Genomic DNA, 20,495 nt, shown 5'->3' with positions numbered 1-20,495 from the left:
ATTTTAATATTTTAATAAGAATAAATGTTAAAATGCAATGCTAATTGATATAACCTTTATCACTGTATAGAATAATATAAAGTGGCATGATTTCTGCCTCATTCATAATAAAACCATGTCAGATTACAATAATAAGTTATTTCAAAGAGTCGACTGATGTTGTAAAGTGAATTTGACTAACAAATCATTATACTTTTATTGGACAACAGGTGTGTATTTTCCTTGTGTTTTCATGGTAACCAATTAGCAAGATAGGCTTACATGTAAAAGCCAGTTAGCCTTACTTAACAATCAATTTATTCTGCATATCAATGTCTTGTAAAGCGATGTGGACTGGATGGTGGAGAGGTGTTTATGTAATGATCTGTTTAAATGAAGATATATCCAATTCCAAATACATTAATCACTTTATGTGATTGAAGATATCTACAAATGAACAAGGAGTCGTTGTTTTTCTGGTTTTGATATCATCTTTTAATTTCTGACTAATTATTATTGCAATAGCGACCAGTATCTATTTTAATATTACTAGTAAGCATTCATTAGATAACATTTAATTAATTGTTAAAACGGTTTTCCATAATCTTACTAGTCAGACCTGCTTTTTTACTTGTCTTAAGTTAGTTCAAATGGCTTGGAGTTCAATTAAAATATGTACTAGTAAAATAAACTACTATCTAGTAAAATGTGTACTAGTATATTGAATAAGTACTAGTATCTATTTAATAGGTACTAGTATCTAAAATAATAAGTACTAATATCTAATGGACAAATACTATCTAATAATAAGTACTAGTATAAAATGAATAAGTACTACTATTTAGTAGGTACTAGTATATAATGAATGAGTACTAGTATATAAAATTATGTACTAGTACCTAATGAATAACTACTAGTAGGCTACATAATATTTAAGTACTAGTCACTAGAAGAATACATACTAGTAAAAACTGAATATTTAATATCTCAGTGATGAATCCCCATAGAAGTCGATGGCAAAAATATTTTAAAAGATTTAAAAGATTACTAGTTACAATATAATAGTTACTAGTAATTATTCAAATAAGTACTAATATCTGCTGAATAAAAATTATCTAATTAATAAATAATAGTATCTAAATACTATAAATAAATACTAGTATTTAATGAATATGTATAGTATCTAATTAATAAGTGCTACTACCTAATAAATAAGCACTGGTATCTAATGAATAAGTACTAGTATCTATTATTAAGTACTTTGAATAAGTACTAGTAACTTTACAAAAACACCAGTACCGAAAAAATAAGCACTAGTGCCTAATAAGCACTAATGAATGAGTACTAGTACTTAATGGACAAGACACTAGTATCTAAAAAGTTCTAGTAACGTTAAATTAGACACTAGTACGGTTTATATATTAAATGTTACTATGGCTTGCCATTCATGAACGATTTTAGCAACTCGTGTTGGTCAATCGGTCCTTTTTTGCACTGCAGACCTCCTATCACAGGGCGGAGCCCCCTCCAGTTCACACTCCTACATAAGGCAACACCACCAAACATTCTTATTAAACATTTTCCGCAGAATCACATCTTTCAGAACATCCAGTGAATATTTTGAACACGTAGCCTACTAAAACACTTTACAAACATATGTGGAGCTGTCAAACCAACGAAGAGGACAACTGAATTACGCCGAAAGGACATAATAAAAGTCAAATAATACATTTATATTAAGTGATTTGAAAGATGGATGCATAAAGTATGATACTCAATAATTTTTGTTTTGGTATTTCAAGCAGTGTCATCGGTCATGGAGGGTGTGTCTCGTGCTAACAGTCTCTTCGCTCTGGATCTCTATCGGGCTTTGAGCGCGAGCAACGCTGAGGGAAACATGCTCTTCTCTCCACTGAGCATCAGCGCAGCGCTCAGCATGGTCTACCTGGGAGCCCGAGGAGAGACAGATGAAGAAATGGCCAAGGTACGATAATAAATATTAACTTTAGTCTAGTTTCAGTTTTCAGTAGCCTACATTAATTAAAGGGGTCATATGACGTTGCTAAAAAGAATTTTATGTATTTGGTGTAATAAAATGTGTTTATGTGGTTTAAGGTGTGAAATGTTACTCCCCAGAATTGGGAAAAGGTTGAGACATGAGTCAGACAAGTTTAAACTTTTTGGAAGGATAGCTGAAGAAGCCCAGTCGTGTGAAATAATAAATGTAGAAATGAGCCCTGCAGTATTAATGTCACCCATTTCACCTTGGTTATTCCCTTTATACCATTAGTAGACTTTAATTTGCAATAAATTATTAATGACAAAAATAGATTAGCCTAATATGTTATGGTTAAACTGTATCTAGAACAGAATTACATGCATTCTCAATTTCTCAAGATCCAGAGACAGGACTAGCATCAGCTGTTGTATTCGTCCTAACTTATCAAATCAAAATTGGTGAAAGAGTTTCTTATCAAGTAGGAGTTTACTCTACAGAGATGGTAGGAATATTATTAACTATCAGGTGGATGGAGAATACTCAGCCAATGAATGTACTGTAGTGATATGTTCAGATTAATTCTCTGTATTATCAAGTCTTATCAGTGGAAGATTTTCAAGACAAGACATTTTGAATGAAATTATTTTATGTATGTATACAATGAATAAGATAAGAATTAAGATATGTTTCCTGTGGGTTCCAGCTTGGGAGTGGATGGAAATGAGGTTGTGGATCATTTAGCAAAACAGGTGCTAAAATTATCACATATAGAAATTATTATTCAACTAAGCAAATAAGTTAATGCTAAAGTTAGAAACTGCAATAAAAATGAGATGGCAGTAAGTTTTGAATAAGGAGGAGAGAAATTATAAGCATGAGTCTGGAAACTATAGTCTGTGTGGATTACCAGGAACAGTAGAGCATGCATTTACATTGTTCTGCTTATGATAATGAAAGAGTATTTCTGTTGGAAGAATGAAAAGAAATAGGGAAAAAAATAGTACACTTGTAAGTTTAGAAGTTAGAAGTGTTGTTTAATTTAATTTAATTTAATTTTGGATTTAGTTCATCCTATTCCATCAATGGTCCACACTCCAGTCCAGTATGTGTTTGCCAACTGCCATAAAACTCCAAAAGAAGAAGAATGTTACGCCCCTTAAAACTGTGATGTTGTGTGTCCCAGCGCTATGAGACAAAACCAATAATGCGTTGCATATCACTCTGCATAAACATAAAAACATGTCTGCATTTGTGATTGGAGAAACGACAAACAACAAGCTCTAACAGTTACTCTACACTGCTCAAAACTTGCATATGAGTCATCAGTGGCAAATCCTTTACACAAGAGGACGTACTTACAGACTGAGTCAGAAGCGCCAGACTCTTTGCATAGTTGGAATTGTCCCGCTTATGGAAACAGACACCAGCATTGTAGGCTATTCTCACAGTAAACATTCATTGGCCTCTGCAAAATGTGCTGAACACATCTGACTAATTGGTTTAAAATGTTTTGGAATACAACTTAACCACTGATTTCTAGTTGTTTACTATATTGGAAGGCCAAACAAAGTAGCTTCGCTTTCACAACGAAACACACAGCCTCTCCACAACATGCCACCAGGGGCAACAGCGAAAATAAAAGTTACACCTTCTTTCTTTGCATGAACATTTGGGCGGCATTATGCAAATCTTTCCACATTGTGATGTAGACATGTGGGGGCGTGTTAAAATGAGCCGTTTTAGGTTGGAGTAGTTGACTCTTAACTTTAATAAAGTATATCTCTTTGGATTTGAGACTTTACAGTCTTTGCAGCTTTACAGATCTTCTTTATGCACTGAGATCTTGTAACACTCCAAAGAAAAAGGAAAAATGTAATCGCATCATATGACTCCTTTAATGGACTTTAGAAATCAATCAGATTTGTGAGATTAACCCATCTGTTTTTCTCTTTGCAGGTTTTGTCCTTTAGTTCTGTCTCTGATGTTCACTTTCATTTTGAGACCCTCACCTCAACTATTAACAGTCCATCAGCCTCCTACATCCTCAAATTTGCAAACCGTCTCTATGGAGAGAAGACCTTCAGCTTCTTACCTGTGAGTGTAATCTGCCTTCAATGAGACATTGTGATGCTCTCTGTGTGCTTTGCTAAATTCATGCTTTACTTTATCTGAGAGAAGAATGTGTATAATTCACATGCAAATGCGCTGTGGTTTATTTTTTTATTTTTCAAATGAGATACAATCTTTATTTTGTTACCTTTATAATGCTCTCTGTATAATGCTTTCTCTTCTTGAGAAACTGTCTTTATTTTGTCCTGCAGGAGTATTTGGAGTCCACTCTGAAGCTGTACCACGCTGACCTTCAGGCTGTGGACTTCATTGGAGCATTTGACGAGTCACGACAGCTCATTAACAAATGGGTGGAAGAGCAGACAGAGAGTGAGAAGATCAACCCCATCAGCTCTGCTAACAAATAAAAACTATTACATTGGAAAGAATCATTGTAGACTAATGATACATGTATAGACATTTTATCTTTAAACTGATAAATAAAAAAAACGATATGAAGTTGTGACGAGTGGGGCGGGGCCGAGGGACGTGGGAGGAGCGAGGCCGGTGGAGTAATTGGAGATGAGCTACACCTGTTCGACCCACCGGTCTCGAGACCCACGGAGACGGAAGGATATAAAACTGGAGCGACGACAGTGAAGGACGAGAGAGGACCAGGCCTGGGCTTTAGTTTATGTTTTGCTTTTTATTTGTGCGCATCAGTCGTCTGTGAGGGGCTGATGCGCTGTTTTGTGTTTATGTGTTATGAATTATGAATTATTAACATTGAATTATGTTATTTGATTGTCCGCCGGTTCCCGCCTCCTTCTTCCCGATGATTAGGAAGTTTTTATTATTACAGAAGTGTACAACAATACTTTGTTGTTTTTCAGATAAAGTTAAAGATCTTCTCAAGCCTGGAATGTTGACCGGGATGACTCGACTAGTTCTAGTTAATGCCATCTACCTCAAAGCGAACTGGATGCACACATTTAAAGCAACAGAAACTGAAGAAATGCCATTTAAAATAAATCAGGTACTTTCCAAACTGGAAGTCACTTTTAAAATCTTTTGCAATTGATTGTGCTTACAAGAAACTCTTGCAACACCCAAACATTTATTAATCAAAAATAATAAATAGATTTTCTATGTTTTATGCATTCCTTCATTTGTCTTCAATCAGAATGAGAGCCGGCCTGTGCAAATGATGTACCAGAAGAAGAAGTTCCCCTTCAGATACATCCCAGAGTATGAAGTGCAGGTGCTGGAGTTACCATATAAACAAAAGGAGCTCAGCATGTTCATCCTTCTTCCAAATGAAACTCAGGATGGCTCTGACCCTCTTCTAAAGGTCAGCAAAACTGCCAAGACCAGAAAAAATTCATAGTTTAATTCTAAATAGTTTGGTGTATGTTATTTTTCGGTATGTGTGTGTGTTTTTTTTTTTGCAGCTGGAAAGTGAGTTGACCCTTGACAAGCTGCTTGACTGTACCGAAAGAGACAAAATGACTATGAAGATGACTATCAAAGTCCATTTGCCAAAGTTCAGGCTGGAGGTTGAGAGCTCCCTATCAGAAATATTGCAAAAGATGGGTATGAGCTCTGTGTTCCAGGAAACAAAGGCTGATCTGACAGGCATGAGCAGTAAAGGTGGTCTCTTCCTTTCAGCAGTGATCCACAAGGCTTTTATTGAAGTCGATGAGGAAGGCACTGAGGCATCAGCAGCCAATGCAGTGTTTTTGTTAGGCAGTTGCCGTCAAACACAATTTCAGAGTTTTACAGCAGATCACCCCTTCTTGTTCTTCATCAGGCACAACACCACTAACAGCATCGTCTTCCTTGGCAGATTCAGAGGCCCTTCCTAAAAATTTACTTTTTCTGTTACACCCAAATGTGTTTTTCTTTGAATGTTTTATCAAATAACCAAACATTTCACAATATGCATTTGTTTTTGTATTCACAAATGGCATTTGGAAAGTTGGGGAATCTCCCTTTAACCACATCAGTGTTTGAAAATGATCTTTAAATTGTATCTTTCTCTCAGGTAGTTGTACTACAGATGAAAAAATGGACAGCATACAAGTAGTGCACTAAAATGTTTTGTATTCTTCTTGTTAAATTTTTTAATAAAAGCATAATTCCCTTTTTCAGATTTGAAAAATAATATAACTAAATTAGAATTGAGTTTCATTAAACAGCAGCATTAAAACAGTGACAGTGAGGGGAGCTAAAATCCAAAGAAATGATGTTGCTGCAACATTATGATGTAAAACGTTTATAACGCAGTTTCTATATATAGTCTACTATTATATAGCTTTCTGAGTTAAAGATGAGATGGGGTGTAATAAAGAGAGTGTATATTTAGGCTGTTTTCGGCCATAGCTATGATGTACACTGCCTGTCATACACCAGAGAACTCCATACAGCAGAAACACACACAGGGAGGGGCCTTCTCAACAACATACTGTCATGATTCTGCCTTCATGTCCTGACTTTCCTCTAGTCTTGAGGCAGGATCATGACAGACCCATGTTTTGTGTACAAGCACATGGCCTTGTCTTTGGGCCATGTGCTTGTGTTGTCTCGTTCCCTTGCCCCGCCCCCCTTGTTATCCTAGTTGTCGTGATTGCCGTACCTGTGCCACCTGTTGTGTCTTGATTAGTTCTCCTATTTAGATCCCCTAGTGTGCTCTGTCTTTTGTCGGTTCATTGTGATTGTTCTACATTGTGATAAGTGTTGCTACATGTTCCTGTTATATATTGTTACTCGGTGTTGCTCTTGAAAGAAGACGTTGTGAGACCTGTTATTGTTTATTTGTAGTGAGTGTTAGAATCTTTGTTTGTCTTGTCAAGTTATTTAGTATCTGCCCTAGTCATTGTTTTCCCCCTCTTGGGTTTTGTTTTCCCCTTTTTGTGATTAATAAACCCTTCGTGTTGTGATTCCTGTCTGCACTTGAGTTCATCCCAACCCTCCACACAACAACATACAGCAAGAGCTCCGTAACAGCTATTCTCATTAAACATTTTCATGATAACATCTTTTAGAAAATCGAGTGAACATCTGAACCCGTTAGAATAATTTATAAACTTGTGCAATTGGGCACAGCAGCGAAGTGCCAACTCAAGAAGAGGACAACCGAATTACTGCAAGAGGACATCCTTAAAAAACATAAAATGTTACATTTACACTCGTTGGCACCTAACAGTGTTTTTCGAGATGGTTGCATAACAATGGTAATCAGCTGGTGTTTGGGTTTTTATTAGTCGCAGTGTCGTCAGTCATGTATGGAATGCCAAAAAATTATAAATAAATAAATATACTTTCATTTCCTTATTATTGATGTATATTTGTTCATATTTTCACATTTTATTTTCTCTATTTATTTTCACTTTTATTTACTTCCATACTTATGTACTTATTGCCTTATTTATTTGTTTCCACAATTATTAGTAATTTCTACATTTATTTATTTTCAGATTAATTAATTAATTTAAATCACGTTCACCAATGTAGTTAATCGAGTCAGAGTAGGCAAGGGGTAGCCTAATCTTTGAGGCCACATTGTGGCGTTCAAATACAAGAATTGTAACCTAGATGAGGTGCCTGCTCACTGATAGTGGGATGAATGACTATGGCCAGTAAGACCAAAATCTCAAATCACGGGTTAAGTAATTTAATATCACCCGTATGTCCTAAAGGGACATGTTGGTGGGGGAAATACAGGGTTAGAGGAAAACATTTTTATTTATTTTTTATCTTTTGCGTTCTCTCATAAAACTGTTGCATTGCCCTGAGAAACTTTGCATTCCTCAAAACCAGTTTTGAGTTCGGACAGACACTCCCTGTTTACTTGCAGTGGTTCATACAACTCGTTCACAATAGTTCACTATAGACGAAAAAAGAAAACAGTAAAAAGGCTAATGGAGGAAGACGGTGAAATAAAAAGACTGTTCTTAGCCTCTGATTCACGCTCAACTTAAGAGACCGTGGGGTTTTCTCTCTTTTTTCCCCAACGTTTTTCTTAATGGCCCGAGTTGCTTTTGTGGCTGTTTTCAGAATATTTTGAATGCAAATAAAACTGATATAATCATGTAAAACAGACATTAAAGATGTAAAGGCACAATTACAGTATTACTTAATTAGCCTATACTGAACGTCATCCGCTAGGGACCAAGAATTTTTTTTTTTTATATATATTGTGTCTGGTTTTAGAAATTAATAATAAAGAAGGTTATTTTAAACGGATAACGTTAATAAGAAGCTGCCAATAAGCTGGTTTCAGTGTCGTATGGAACTGAAGGTGGGAAGCTACTTCCTCATACTTATTCGAATCATACCCTTTCATTTTTCAGTACGCGCCGTAGCGGTGTCCCGTGCTGAGCTGTCGAACAAAACCGAACTGATTCATTTACGTCCAAAATTAACAATGTAAAATAATATACTGATACTCGTTCAAGGCTAATGATTTGCAAGATGGAAGCATAAAGGATTGTAAACACAACTAATGTTATGATTTTTATTTTTCGCAGTGTCATCGGTCATGGAGGGTGTGTCTCGTGCTAACAGTCTCTTCGCTCTGGATCTCTATCGGGCTCTGAGCGCGAGCAACGCTGAGGGAAACATGTTCTTCTCTCCACTGAGCATCAGCGCAGCGCTCAGCATGGTCTACCTTGGAGCCCGAGGAGAGACTGCCAAAGAAATGGCAAAGGTATGAGGAACTGATACGACACGTTACTGTTGGTACTATTACTTTAAATCTCATTCTGAATGTGTCTGTAAAGATTCTGTAAATCATACCAATTTTGTTACTGATATTTATTTTGAAATGAACACTAGTTGTGCTCGAAAAGAAGTAATGGTGATTCTTCTTTGGTGCATTAGATTGCAGTACGTGTTCTTAATAAGCCTGGTTAAGATTTATACATAGGCTATATTACATTTAAAATTATAAAAAATTGCATTGTATTTATACAACATATTCGTCATGAAAATTTTGTTATAGTTAAATAAAGGTTCATAGGTCACCCAAGGTTTTTTTTTTTTTTTTACAGGTTTTGTCCTTTAGTTCTGTCTCTGATGTTCACTCTCATTTTGAGACCCTCACCTCAACTATTAACAGTCCATCAGCTTCCTACATCCTCAAACTGGCAAACCGTCTCTATGGAGAGAAAACCTTCAGCTTCTTACCTGTGAGTGTAATCTGCCTTCAATGAGACATTGTGATGCTCTCTGTGTGCTTTGCTAAATTCATGCTTATCTTTATCTGAGAGAAGGACATGTGTATAATTCACATGCAAATACGCTGTGGTTTATTTTTTTCTTTCCAAATGAGATACAACCTTTATTTTGTCCTGCAGGAGTATTTGGAGTCCACTCTGAAGCTGTACCACGCTGACCTTCAGGCTGTGGACTTCATTGGAGCATTTGACGAGTCACGACAGCTCATTAACAAATGGGTGGAAGAGCAGACAGAGAGTGAGAAGATAATCATTTAACCTATCAGAATATGAAAGAGAAATTTTAAGGGGGGGTGAAATGCTATTTCATGCATACTGAGTTTTTTACACTGTTAAAGAGTTGGATTCCCATGCTAAACATGGACAAAGTTTCAAAAATTAAGTTGTACGTTTGAAGGAGTATTTTTGTTCCCAAAATACTCCTTCCGGTTTGTCACAAGTTTCGGAAAGTTTTTTTCGAGTATGGCTCTGTGTGACGTTAGATGGAGCGGAATTTCCTTATATGGGTCCTAGGGCAACGTCTGCCGGAAGAGCGCGCGCTCCCATATAGCAGCGCACTGAGAGGCTGAGCACAGACATACACTGATCATAGCGAGAGCATCGCGAAAAGTCACAAAAGAAGTGTGTTTTTGGTTGCCAGGGCAAGACAACCCTGCACAGATTACCAAAAAAAAACAGCATTAAGGGACCAGTGGATGGAGTTTATTTTTACAGAGCATCAACGGAGTTGTGCAAGTGTTTTTGTTTGTTCCCTGCATTTCGAAGATGCTTGTTTTACAAACAAGGCCCAGTTTGACGACGGATTTGCATATCGTTTATTTCTTAAGGATGATGCAATCCCAATGAAAAAGGGTCACGATCGTGTGTTGGAACCGCAGGTGGTGAGTAAAACTGCTTCAAATATCTCTGCCTCCTTGTTAGTGCGTCCCCTCCCATGCCGGAGACCCGGGTTCGAGCCCCGCTCGGAGCGAGTCGTTGCTGCTGCTGCTCTCGTTCAGTTTCAGCCTCTGGATCTGATTCTGGATCATAAATAAACGGCTGTATCTGACTGTAAGCCATGGTTTGTTTTGGATGATGTTTTTTCCCTCACGGTAATGTCACAGCTTCCACATGCTCTCAACACAAAAGCCTACTGGCGCTTGTGATTCTTTAGCTCCGCCCACACATCACGCCTCCAGCCGGTCGTGTTTTTCCGGGAAAAATCGGTACAGACTATCTTTCTCTTATGAGTATAATAAAACTAAAGACTTTTTGGAGTTATGAAGGATGCAGTACTACTCTATAGGTACTCAAGATTAACAGGATATTGAGTGAAAACGAGCATTTCACCCCCCCCCCCCTTTAATGAATTAAAAGGATGCGTAATTCTGCTCTATGAGGGCCACTCACAGAATTTTCTGAATTGTATTTGCTTTATATGTGTAATAGAGAAAAAAGTAAATTAAAGTAAAACATAAAGTATATGATTTGATGTCAATGATCAGAACACTACAAATAATGAAATACTGTTTTTTGTTTGTTTTTCACTTCAGATAAAATTAAAGATCTTCTTATCCGCGGTGCTGTAAATGAGTTGACCCGTCTAGTTCTGGTTAATGCCATCTACTTTAAAGGGAACTGGATGCACCAATTTGAAACAAGAACAACTAAAGAAATGCCATTTAAAATAAACCAGGTGTGATCTGCATTTTATTCCAGGAGTGTGTATGAAAAATAAATATAAAGTTAACGGATTTAATTTTGTAAGTAATTTTGAATGTACTTCCATTTGTCTACAAACAGAATGAGAGCCGGCCTGTGCAAATGATGTACCAGAAGAAGAAGTTCCCTTTCAGATACATCCCGGAGTATGAAGTGCAGGTGCTGGAGTTACCATATGTAAAGGAAGAGCTCAGCATGTTGATCCTTCTTCCAGATGAAACTCAGGATGGCTCTGACCCTCTTCTTAAGGTCGGCAAAAGTGGCATAATCACTAAAAGATGGATAATCCTGTGTATTTGGTGCTGTGTATGTTATTTTTCGGTATGTATGTGTGTGTGTTTGACAGCTTGAGAGCAAGTTGACCCTTGATAAGCTGCTTGATTGGACCAAAAGAGACAAAATGGCTACGCAGATGGATACCGTAGTCTACTTGCCAAAGTTCAAGCTGGAGGTTGAGAGCTCCCTATCAGAAATATTGCAAAAGATGGGTATGAGCTCTGTGTTCCAGGAAACAAAGGCTGATCTGACAGGCATGAGCAGTAAAGGTGGCCTCTTCCTTTCAGCAGTGATCCACAAGGCTTTTATTGAAGTCAATGAGGAAGGCACTGAGGCAGCAGCAGCCACTGCATGTACAGTAATGCTTTGCTGTGCCATAATAACAAAACCTTTCATAGCAGATCACCCCTTCTTGTTCTTCATTAGACACAATCCCACTAACAGCATCCTGTTTCTTGGCAGATTCAGAGGCCCATCCTAGAAATTTATCTTTTCTGTTACATCAAAATTCGTTGAATGTTTTATTAAATCAATTGCACCACATACATTTGTCAAACATTATATTACTCCAGATTGCTTAGACATTTAATATTGAGTCAGGGAATCAACTTTTCATAACAACAACATTTTATGAACATGGTACAGTATTGTTCAAAATAATAGCAGTACAATGTGACTAACCAGAATAATCAAGGTTTTTAGTATATTTTTTATTGCTACGTGGCAAACAAGTTACCAGTAGGTTCAGTAGATTGTCAGAAAACAAACAAGACCCAGCATTCATGATATGCACGCTCTTAAGGCTGTGCAATTGGGCAATTAGTTGAAAGGGGTGTGTTCAAAAAAATAGCAGTGTCTACCTTTGACTGTACAAACTCAAAACTATTTTGTACAAACATTTTTTTTTTCTGGGATTTAGCAATCCTGTGAATCACTAAACTAATATTTAGTTGTTTGACCACAGTTTTTTAAAACTGCTTGACATCTGTGTGGCATGGAGTCAACCAACTTGTGGCACCTCTCAGCTGTTATTCCACTCCATGATTCTTTAACAACATTCCACAATTCATTCACATTTCTTGGTTTTGCTTCAGAAACAGCATTTTTGATATCACCCCACAAGTTCTCAATTGGATTAAGGTCTGGAGATTGGGCTGGCCACTCCATAACATTAATTTTGTTGGTTTGGAACCAAGACTTTGCCCGTTTACTAGTGTGTTTTGGGTCATTGTCTTGTTGAAACAACCATTTCAAGGGCATGTCCTCTTCAGCATAGGGCAACATGACCTCTTCAAGTATTTTAACATATGCAAACTGATCCATGATCCCTGGTATGCGATAAATAGGCCCAACACCATAGTAGGAGAAACATGCCCATATCATGATGCTTGCACCTCCATGCTTCACTGTCTTCACTGTGTACTGTGGCTTGAATTCAGAGTTTGGGGGTCGTCTCACAAACTGCCTGTGGCCCTTGGACCCAAAAAGAACAATTTTACTCTCATCAGTCCACAAAATGTTCCTCCATTTCTCTTTAGGCCAGTTGATGTGTTCTTTGGCAAATTGTAACCTCTTCTGCACATGCCTTTTTTTTAACAGAGGGACTTTGCGGGGGATTCTTGAAAATATATTAGCTTCACACAGACGTCTTCTAACTGTCACAGTACTTACAGGTAACTCCAGACTGTCTTTGATCATCCTGGAGGTGATCATTGGCTGAGCCTTTGCCATTCTGGTTATTCTTCTATCCATTTTGATGGTTGTCTTCCGTTTTCTTCCACGTCTCTCTGGTTTTGCTCTCCATTTTAAGGCATTGGAGATCATTTTAGCTGAACAGCCTATCATTTTTTGCACCTCTTTATAGGTTTTCCCCTCTCTAATCAACTTTTTAATCAAAGTACGCTGTTCTTCTGAACAATGTCTTGAACGACCCATTTTCCTCAGCTTTCAAATGCATGTTCAACAAGTGTTGGCTTCATCCTTAAATAGGGGCCACCTGATTCACACCTGTTTCTTCACAAAATTGATGACCTCAGTGATTGAATGCCAAACTGCTATTTTTTTGAACACACCCCTTTCAACTAATTCAACTAATTGCCCAATTGCACAGCCTTAAGAGTGTGCATATCATGAATGCTGGGTCTCATTTGTTTTCTGAGAATCTACTGAACCTACTGGTAACTTGTTTGCCACGTAGCAATAAAAAAATATACGAAAAACCTTGATTATTCTGGTTAGTCACATTGTACTGCTATTATTTTGAACAATACTGTATGTTTGTCTCAGATGGAACAGGAAAAAACATCATCCAGCAGTACTTTACCATTATTTTACCATTAAGGGATGAGTGGTACAATATAAACCAAGATTTGACAACAGTGAAACTAACATGTAACCAGAATTGGTTTGTTTTGGTTCAATAATGATGGTTTTCTGATCTCTGTTGGTGACCTTGCCATTTGCACTCTTAAGGTTCAAAAATTTACCTTTTGAGGTTCCTGGAGATTGCAGCTGTGGGGGAACCTTAAAGGGTCATTTTTGAACTTTTTTGAAAAGGTTCTAATTGGAAGTGGCGATCTCCTGCAGAGTTTAGCTCCAACCTTGAAAAAAAACCTCACATTTCTGTAGCCTTAGTAATCCTGAAGACCTTGATTAGATTTTACAGATGTGTTTGATTAGGGTTAGACCACACCGGGTGTCACTCCTGTCTGCTAAGAACAGGAAACGGAGGCTACAATTTGCTCACCAAAATAGGACAATAGAAGATTGGAAAAATGTTGCCTGGTCTGATAAGTCTCGATTTCTGCTCCGACATTCAGATTCAAAATTTGGCATAAAGAACATGAAAGCATGGATCCATCCTGCCTTGTCACAATGGTTCAGGCTGCTGGAGGTGTAATGGTGTGAGTGGTATTTTCTTGGCACACTTTGGGCCCCTTAATACCAATTGAGCATCATTTAAATGCCACAGTGTACCGGAGTATTGTTGCTGACCATGTCCATCCCTTTATAAAAACAGTGTACCCATCTTCTGATGGCTCAAATCACAAAGCTCAAATCATCCCAGACTGGTTTCTTGAACATGACAATTAGTTCACTTTACTCAAATGGCCTCCACATTCGCTAGATCTCAATCCAATAGAGCAGCTTTGGGATGTGGTGGAACGGGAGATTTGCATCATGGATGTGCAGCCAACAAATCTGCAGCAACTGTGTGATGCTATCATGTCAATGTGGACTAAAATCCCTGAGGAATATTTCCAAAACTTTGTTGAATCTATGCCACGAAAAATTAACGCAGTCCTTAAGGTATCATCAGAATGTGAAATTATATGGATGGGAAAGTTTATAGGTTAGTCACATTCAGCTTTATTTGCTTTAGGCTATATTTGAAAGTAATTTAGTATGCCTGTATAAATTAATGCAAATGATCAGAACACAATAAAAAATGTTGTTTTGCAGTTTTGTTTTCAGATAAAATTAAAGATCGTCTTAAGTCTTTTGAAGCACACCATTTGCATTGGTTTTGTGCGTGTACAAATAACTCCATATTACAGCTGTGTTTCTCAACTCCAGTGCACTCCCAAAGTTGAAATTTTAGATTAGATTTTGTGAGATATTAATTAGTGAGACATCTTAAATGTTCTGGACTTTTGAGCATGACCCTTAGAGCTTTTTGCAGTTTTCAGTTTTTGATTGGAGCCATTAAAGCTGCAGTAGGTAACTTTTGTAAAAATATATATTTTTTTACATATTAGTTAAACCTGTCATTATGTCCTGACAGTAGAATATGAGACAGATAATCTGTGAAAAAAATCAAGCTCCTCTGGCTCCTCCCAGTGGTCCTATTGCCATTTGCAGGAATACATCGCTCCCGGTAAGAAACAACCAATCAGAGCTGCGGTCCGTAACTTTTTTATGTGTTCAAAATTTACAAAATGTATATAATAAGTGAGTACACCATGAATCCATTTTCCAAACCGTGTTTTTAGCCTGTCCTGAATCACTAGGGTACACCTATAATAAGTGTTTATATTCAGACTATTTTAGATTGCTTCGGGGGTACGGCGGCTGAGTAACCCAGTACCTTTGTGATTCTTCATAGACATAATAAACGTTCTGTTTATTAACCGCTGCGTCAAAAGTCACCGACTGCAGCTTTAATATCTTTGCCTTCTCTCAGAGACAAATAATTTATAGAACTGAACAATGCATTAACTAACAACATTAACAACAAATCAATTACTACTATAAAGAAGGAAAAAAAAATAAAAATAAAGCTTGTTTGCTTGTGAGTATTTGTTTGCTCCTCTCTCCTGCCATGCTCTGCTTCCGGATTCTTGTACTCAAGTAAATGAGACACAGTTGCACAGTGGCAGCCTTAAATAATCAGACAAAGACAGAGAGTTGCAGAGTCATACCATCACATAAAGAAAATAAGAAACACACTCAAGGGATGGGCTGTATCAGCATACATACTAGCATATATATATTACGCTGGTGTATACATACCTTTTGCATGCAATCTTGTTTATGTAATAACTATGTTTCACAGTTAAAATAGGTTCTTTGAGTGGGTCCCAGTGGGCATTTTTAATCTGTGCATTAAACCCTGGTGTTAAGATCAAACTCATTAGCCCTAAACATAATCTATATTCTTAACCCTTTTGCAGTGTACATACAGTGAACAGCTCCTGGATGCTGTGTATCATTATTAAGGTACAGCCTCCATCTCTGAGACAATGCCAGTCCAACTAAACTGTTCAGGAAAGTTCACAGTCACTTTGGTTCCATCTATAGCTGTTAAGACATTGGGAAGAAAGACATTGTTACTGATATCCTTTGACAATTATGTATTTGGTGATTATCTATTGTCTATATTCTGAGAAAATGTAACTGACTCTTATGAAACTGGTAGAAAATGTTAGCTGTGATTTAATACTGTAGTTCTTCAGGTGATGCTAACTTGCTAATAACACTTGCCTACGACCACTCCAATGCTGTCCTTGGTGACACTTCCCCAGCCATGTGCTGGAGTTCTGATGGTGGGTTTAACATGGACCCTCACTCCAGGCCTTAAACTGAGCACCTCTGAATTATAAAGAAATATTTGCAATGTCAGTTTTAAAGTCATGGAGGAATGGGTCAGGGTTAGTACAGTAAAATAAAATGTAAACAAAAATTCAAACCATTAAAAAAATTGTTGCTCTGTGAAAAATAAAAATTTACTTAAAAAAAAGTTACTAAAAAGTTAACTAAAGTAAAATAAACTCAAACTCAAATCAAAATAATAAAAACTATATAAAGAAAACACAAAAAAATAAAAAAGTAGCAACAAAATTACTAAAACATTATCTAAAGTGAAATGCAAATCAGAAAAAAACTAATTTGAAATATATAATCAAAAAATATAATAATATATTTATGATACTAAAATAGCACTGGAATACATGCAATTGCAGATTTTACAGAGATAATAAACAGAGTCAGTTAACCATAGCACGTTAATAATGAATTACATATGGAATGATACATTTCATGTTTAACCAACAATTTTGTCTAAAATAAACATATAATAATATGCTGCCAATTGTTTATTTTTTGTTTTTTTACAGGTTTTTGTTTAATAATGTCCTAATATCCATCAAATTACCTGAAAAATCACCATTTATGAGTTCCATTTCTGAAGCGATACCAGTCCAATCCGTCTGCTCTGGGAATTCCACAGTCAAAGACTCGCCCTGAATTCCTGCCGAAGATCAGAAAGTCATTAATAACCCCAACATCAATTGATGTGTAAATGATTGTGTTTAATTTCATTTACAGGTATCTCGCAATGCATTTGAATGAGTAAAATCAGAGAAAGATGCTGAGTGTCTTTACTTTTAATGACACCGATGCTGTTGTGAGTGACTGATCCCCATCCATGTTTTGGATCTTTCACTGAAGATTTCACCCTGACTCTGTTTCCTGTCTTGAAGTAGGCATGACTGGGGAACCCTAAGAAGTAGTGTTACTCATTAAGCATAGAGCTATTACATTACACCTAGAATCTTGAAGATATTGTCATTCATCTATATTGTGCAAAAATATACTATGAAAATAATCTCTATTAAATCAATGCCTGGACCATGTACTTAAAACAGGCACACACTGAGTGCGTGGTGATGAATTATTAAAATGCCATATAACAAAGTAATTGTTTGAAACACATTCAAGCATCTAAAAATACATATGTTATATACATTTTACTATTGATTTAATTATTCAGTTATTAATACCTAAATCAGCACTGACTACAAGCTCCATTTCAGAAACGTCACCAATCCAACCTTCCTGCTCAGGGAAATTTACTGTCACAGACTCACCCTGCACATCTAGAGAAAGGAAATCTTTTATTATCTTATTATTATCTAAATGAGTGATTGTAACAATAACTGTTTCAATCTGTCAGATCACAACAGATGATGTCCTTACTTATGACACTGCCAATGCTTTTATGGCTGACTGAACCCCAGAGATATTTGGGCGTTTCTACAGATGGCTTCACACAGACCTTGTCTCCTATTTTAATATTGCAGTTGAGCTTTAAAGATCCTGAAAGAACAGAATCATATCTTATGAATTTCCTCTGTGGCAGTCTCAGATGTTTCACTCTGTAGATAAACAGCTGGGTTAAAAGAGTATGGTATCCTCAAGTATGTAAATGTCAAATTTCTGCAGCAAAAATCTTTATACAAACAAGGCCTTATCTGATTTTTACTAATTAGATGAGGAAACATTTTATTTCTGTTTTGTATATTTACCACTGTCATCATCATCAGTTACTGGCTCAATTTCAGAAATAAGTCCTCTCCAGCTTGCAAATCCAGGAAAGTCAATGACCAAACAATTATCACTTTTAATATATAAAAGAAGAACATGCAAATGTGAGTGCTGCACATACTAGTTTGTGATGTTTTGCAGCATAATGTACCGTTTGTGTTTATGAGAATAACACAGATCTTGCCTTTTACTACTCCCACACTCTTATGTGTGACAGTGCTACCCCAATCATATTTTGGGGTTTTAATGGAAGGTTTCACTCTGACTCTGTCTCCAACCTGAATGAAGACTTGATTGTTATTTATGGCCAGATCTTAAACTGGTAAAACATATAGGAATATTTCATCACTCAGAGGTACAATCCAATACAACAAGTGGAAGTAACTTTTAGTAACTCTTACCTTTTTGAACAGTTTCATTTATTTCTTGGTTGAAAATAGTCTCCAGCTGCTTTTTAAGTTCACAAACAAGATTGTTTACATCTGGATAAGGGCAGCAAGGCTTAAAAGAGTGACTGGGGAAGCCATCAGACCCAGAAGAAGAGGACACAGACTCAAAATTCTGCAGAAAAGTTCAGTCCAGATTAGTGTTTTCTACTGTGTTATATACAACACTTAAAAAAGTGCAACGTGTAGAACATTTTAACAGCAACTGTAACAATAATACAGTAATAATAATGAAGTCGTCCAAGGCCATTTTCATTAAAACTGATAACTGAGATGAAATATGGCAGTTGCATTTGTGTGAAAAAAAGAGACATGAAAATAACACCTGTTTCAGTTACCCAGATGAGCAGGCTGGTATACAGCTTTGCCAATCGACAGCAAATATTAGGAAATATCTGACTGATGAATGCCACCATAGACCAATCAGAATCAAGTACCACAGAGACCATTTAATGTATAACTCTTGATAGTCTTAAATATTTCGCTTAAAGCAAAGTGTACCTGAAGAAATTGGATGTTATCATCTGTCTGTAGAAGATCCTCTAGAACTCCTTCCCTCTTCTTCAGCTCAGTAATTTCCTCTTGCAGCTTCTTTTGTAGCTTTGTGCCTTGATCCAGATCAGCCTTTTCTGCAACTTTTATCTTTTCAATCACCTCATTGCCTTTTTTCTCAATTAATTTGACTAATTCCCCGAACACTTTCTTACTGTTCTCCACTGCCTTCTTTGCAGAATCCTAAGAACCAAAGCAAAACAAAAATGTTATAGACAAATCGCAGGCTCCAACATGATAGTGATTAACCATGTGTCTGATAAATGTAGAGTCATTCTGTAAAAGTGTGAAAGTTATATGTTTTAGATCAGAACTTACTGAATGGTAGGCGATGTCCATATTCATTTTCTGCAGCTCTTTTTCTTTTGCCTGGATTGTCTGCTTGACTTTCTTTTGAGTGTCTGTGAGTTTGATCTAAGGGCAAATCAGTCGCAGTCGGAAAACATTTATCAAAAGCATTTTGTAATTAAGTTAAGTTGGGTCATCAAAGAAAAAAAAGATGGGCATCTTCACCTGTTTCTCGTTGCGCTCTATTGTAGATGGCACTGTGTCATGGCTCTTGTGGTCATCCAATAAGCAGTGCATGCAGACACATTTCTGGTCCGTCCGACAGTAAACCTCGAGGAGCTTGTCATGTTTGGGGCAGACTGGAATGACTGCAGCTTTCACCAGCTTGTGTTTCTTCAGGGCAGGAACATTATAGTGGGGTTGTACATGTGTTTCACAGAAAGAGACTCGACACTCCAGACAAGACTTGACAGCTCTGATCATTTCTCCAGCACAGAAATCACACGCAATCTCTCCAGGTCCAGCAAGACTTTGAGCAGACTCTGACACTTGCAGCTCTGTGCTCCTCAGTTTCTCCATTATTTCAGCAAGCACTGTACTTCTGTTGAGTGGAGGCTTTGTTTTGAAGGCATGTCTGCATTGTGGACATCTATAGATCCCGTTCAGATCATTTGTATTCCAGCACTCGTTAATACAGCTCATGCAGTAACTATGTCCACACGGAATTGTCACGGGATCCTTCAACAAGTCCAAACATATTGAGCAGCTGTACTGGTCGTGATCTCGAGGTATAGCTTCTGCCATGTCTGGTAAAATCTCCTCGTGTTAGTAAAGAACCATGGATGCAAGTGAAGGTATAAATGTAGGAGTGAAAGTGAAAGTAAGGAACGATTCATCATAATATATACAAACACAGTGATACAAATGTAAGAACTTATGTAAGTTGGGAAGGGTAAAAAAAATGTTTTGTATTTTCATCGTAACAGAGACTGGTGTGCTTTAAGTTTTAGTCGTAGATCTTTGAATGTTGCCGTGTGAATGTTTGGGTTTTCAGTATCACCATTAGACGGAGACACCTCGTAGTTTTTCTGACAAAAACCGGACGCGTTTTAGTCAGGCAGCCACAAAGCCTGTTGGGTAATG

General features: G+C 37.0%; 4 protein-coding genes across 6 annotated transcripts in view; 3 read left to right on the top strand and 1 right to left on the bottom strand.

Moving 5' to 3' along the window:
* LOC127939053 (leukocyte elastase inhibitor) overlaps positions 1–7,360 on the top strand; it is a 35,306-nt gene extending 27,946 nt beyond the window's left edge. Inside the window, exon 8 of one of the 2 annotated variants that reach the window (XR_008148875.1) lies at positions 6,072–7,360. The gene's annotated coding sequence lies outside the window, so the exon portion shown is untranslated. The remainder of the gene's footprint in view (positions 1–6,071) is intronic. The other variant, XR_008148874.1, reaches the window with a different exon arrangement.
* LOC127939054 (leukocyte elastase inhibitor) lies at positions 1,508–7,360 on the top strand. 2 transcript variants are annotated; one of them, XM_052536049.1, is made up of 7 exons: positions 1,508–1,696; positions 1,785–1,963; positions 3,935–4,072; positions 4,300–4,417; positions 4,921–5,063; positions 5,211–5,378; positions 5,479–7,360. In XM_052536049.1, coding segments are annotated over exons 1-7 (1,161 nt in total). In that variant the 5' UTR covers positions 1,508–1,695; the 3' UTR covers positions 5,893–7,360. The 2 variants fall into 2 exon arrangements, with proteins under 2 accessions (XP_052392009.1, XP_052392010.1); XM_052536050.1 differs by having other exon boundaries at positions 1,509–1,696; positions 1,782–1,963.
* A 948-nt stretch (positions 7,361–8,308) lies between these two features.
* LOC127939056 (leukocyte elastase inhibitor) lies at positions 8,309–14,702 on the top strand. The gene is made up of 7 exons (XM_052536051.1): positions 8,309–8,455; positions 8,557–8,735; positions 9,079–9,216; positions 9,385–9,502; positions 10,797–10,939; positions 11,047–11,214; positions 11,312–14,702. Exons 2-7 carry the CDS (start codon positions 8,568–8,570, stop codon positions 11,720–11,722), a joined length of 1,146 nt encoding a protein of 381 aa, XP_052392011.1. The 5' UTR covers positions 8,309–8,455; positions 8,557–8,567; the 3' UTR covers positions 11,723–14,702.
* A 1,027-nt stretch (positions 14,703–15,729) lies between these two features.
* Positions 15,730–20,386, bottom strand: LOC127939052 (E3 ubiquitin/ISG15 ligase TRIM25-like). The gene is made up of 10 exons (XM_052536045.1): positions 19,578–20,386; positions 19,383–19,478; positions 19,014–19,247; positions 18,468–18,627; positions 17,719–17,838; positions 17,523–17,618; positions 17,125–17,241; positions 16,895–16,990; positions 16,225–16,332; positions 15,730–16,041 (listed from the first exon to the last, which is right to left on the bottom strand). The coding sequence occupies exons 1-10, from the start codon at positions 20,154–20,156 to the stop codon at positions 15,956–15,958; spliced, it is 1,692 nt and encodes a 563-aa protein (XP_052392005.1). The 5' UTR covers positions 20,157–20,386; the 3' UTR covers positions 15,730–15,955.
* Between the last annotated feature and the right edge of the window lie 109 nt (positions 20,387–20,495).

The sequence above is a fragment of the Carassius gibelio genome, chromosome A20 (genome assembly GCF_023724105.1).
Source record: "Carassius gibelio isolate Cgi1373 ecotype wild population from Czech Republic chromosome A20, carGib1.2-hapl.c, whole genome shotgun sequence".
Lineage (NCBI taxonomy): Eukaryota > Metazoa > Chordata > Actinopteri > Cypriniformes > Cyprinidae > Carassius > Carassius gibelio.
This window is presented reverse-complemented; position numbering and strand designations above follow the sequence as displayed.

Excerpts from the sequence above, each read along its gene's own strand:
- LOC127939054 (XM_052536049.1), top strand. Across the intron at positions 4,073-4,299 it reads AGACCTTCAGCTTCTTACCT|GAGTATTTGGAGTCCACTCT; the intron begins GTGAGTGTAATC and ends TTTGTCCTGCAG. Across the intron at positions 4,418-4,920 it reads GGTGGAAGAGCAGACAGAGA|ATAAAGTTAAAGATCTTCTC; the intron begins GTGAGAAGATCA and ends GTTGTTTTTCAG.
- LOC127939056 (XM_052536051.1), top strand. The coding sequence starts at position 8,568 with ATGGAGGGTGTGTCTCGTGCTAACAGTCTCTTCGCTCTGGATCTCTAT. Across the intron at positions 10,940-11,046 it reads TGCCATTTAAAATAAACCAG|AATGAGAGCCGGCCTGTGCA; the intron begins GTGTGATCTGCA and ends GTCTACAAACAG. Across the intron at positions 11,215-11,311 it reads GCTCTGACCCTCTTCTTAAG|CTTGAGAGCAAGTTGACCCT; the intron begins GTCGGCAAAAGT and ends TGTGTTTGACAG.
- LOC127939052 (XM_052536045.1), bottom strand. The coding sequence starts at position 20,156 with ATGGCAGAAGCTATACCTCGAGATCACGACCAGTACAGCTGCTCAATA. Across the intron at positions 19,248-19,382 it reads TGGACATCGCCTACCATTCA|GATTCTGCAAAGAAGGCAGT; the intron begins GTAAGTTCTGAT and ends TTTGGTTCTTAG. Across the intron at positions 18,628-19,013 it reads ATAACATCCAATTTCTTCAG|AATTTTGAGTCTGTGTCCTC; the intron begins GTACACTTTGCT and ends ACTTTTCTGCAG.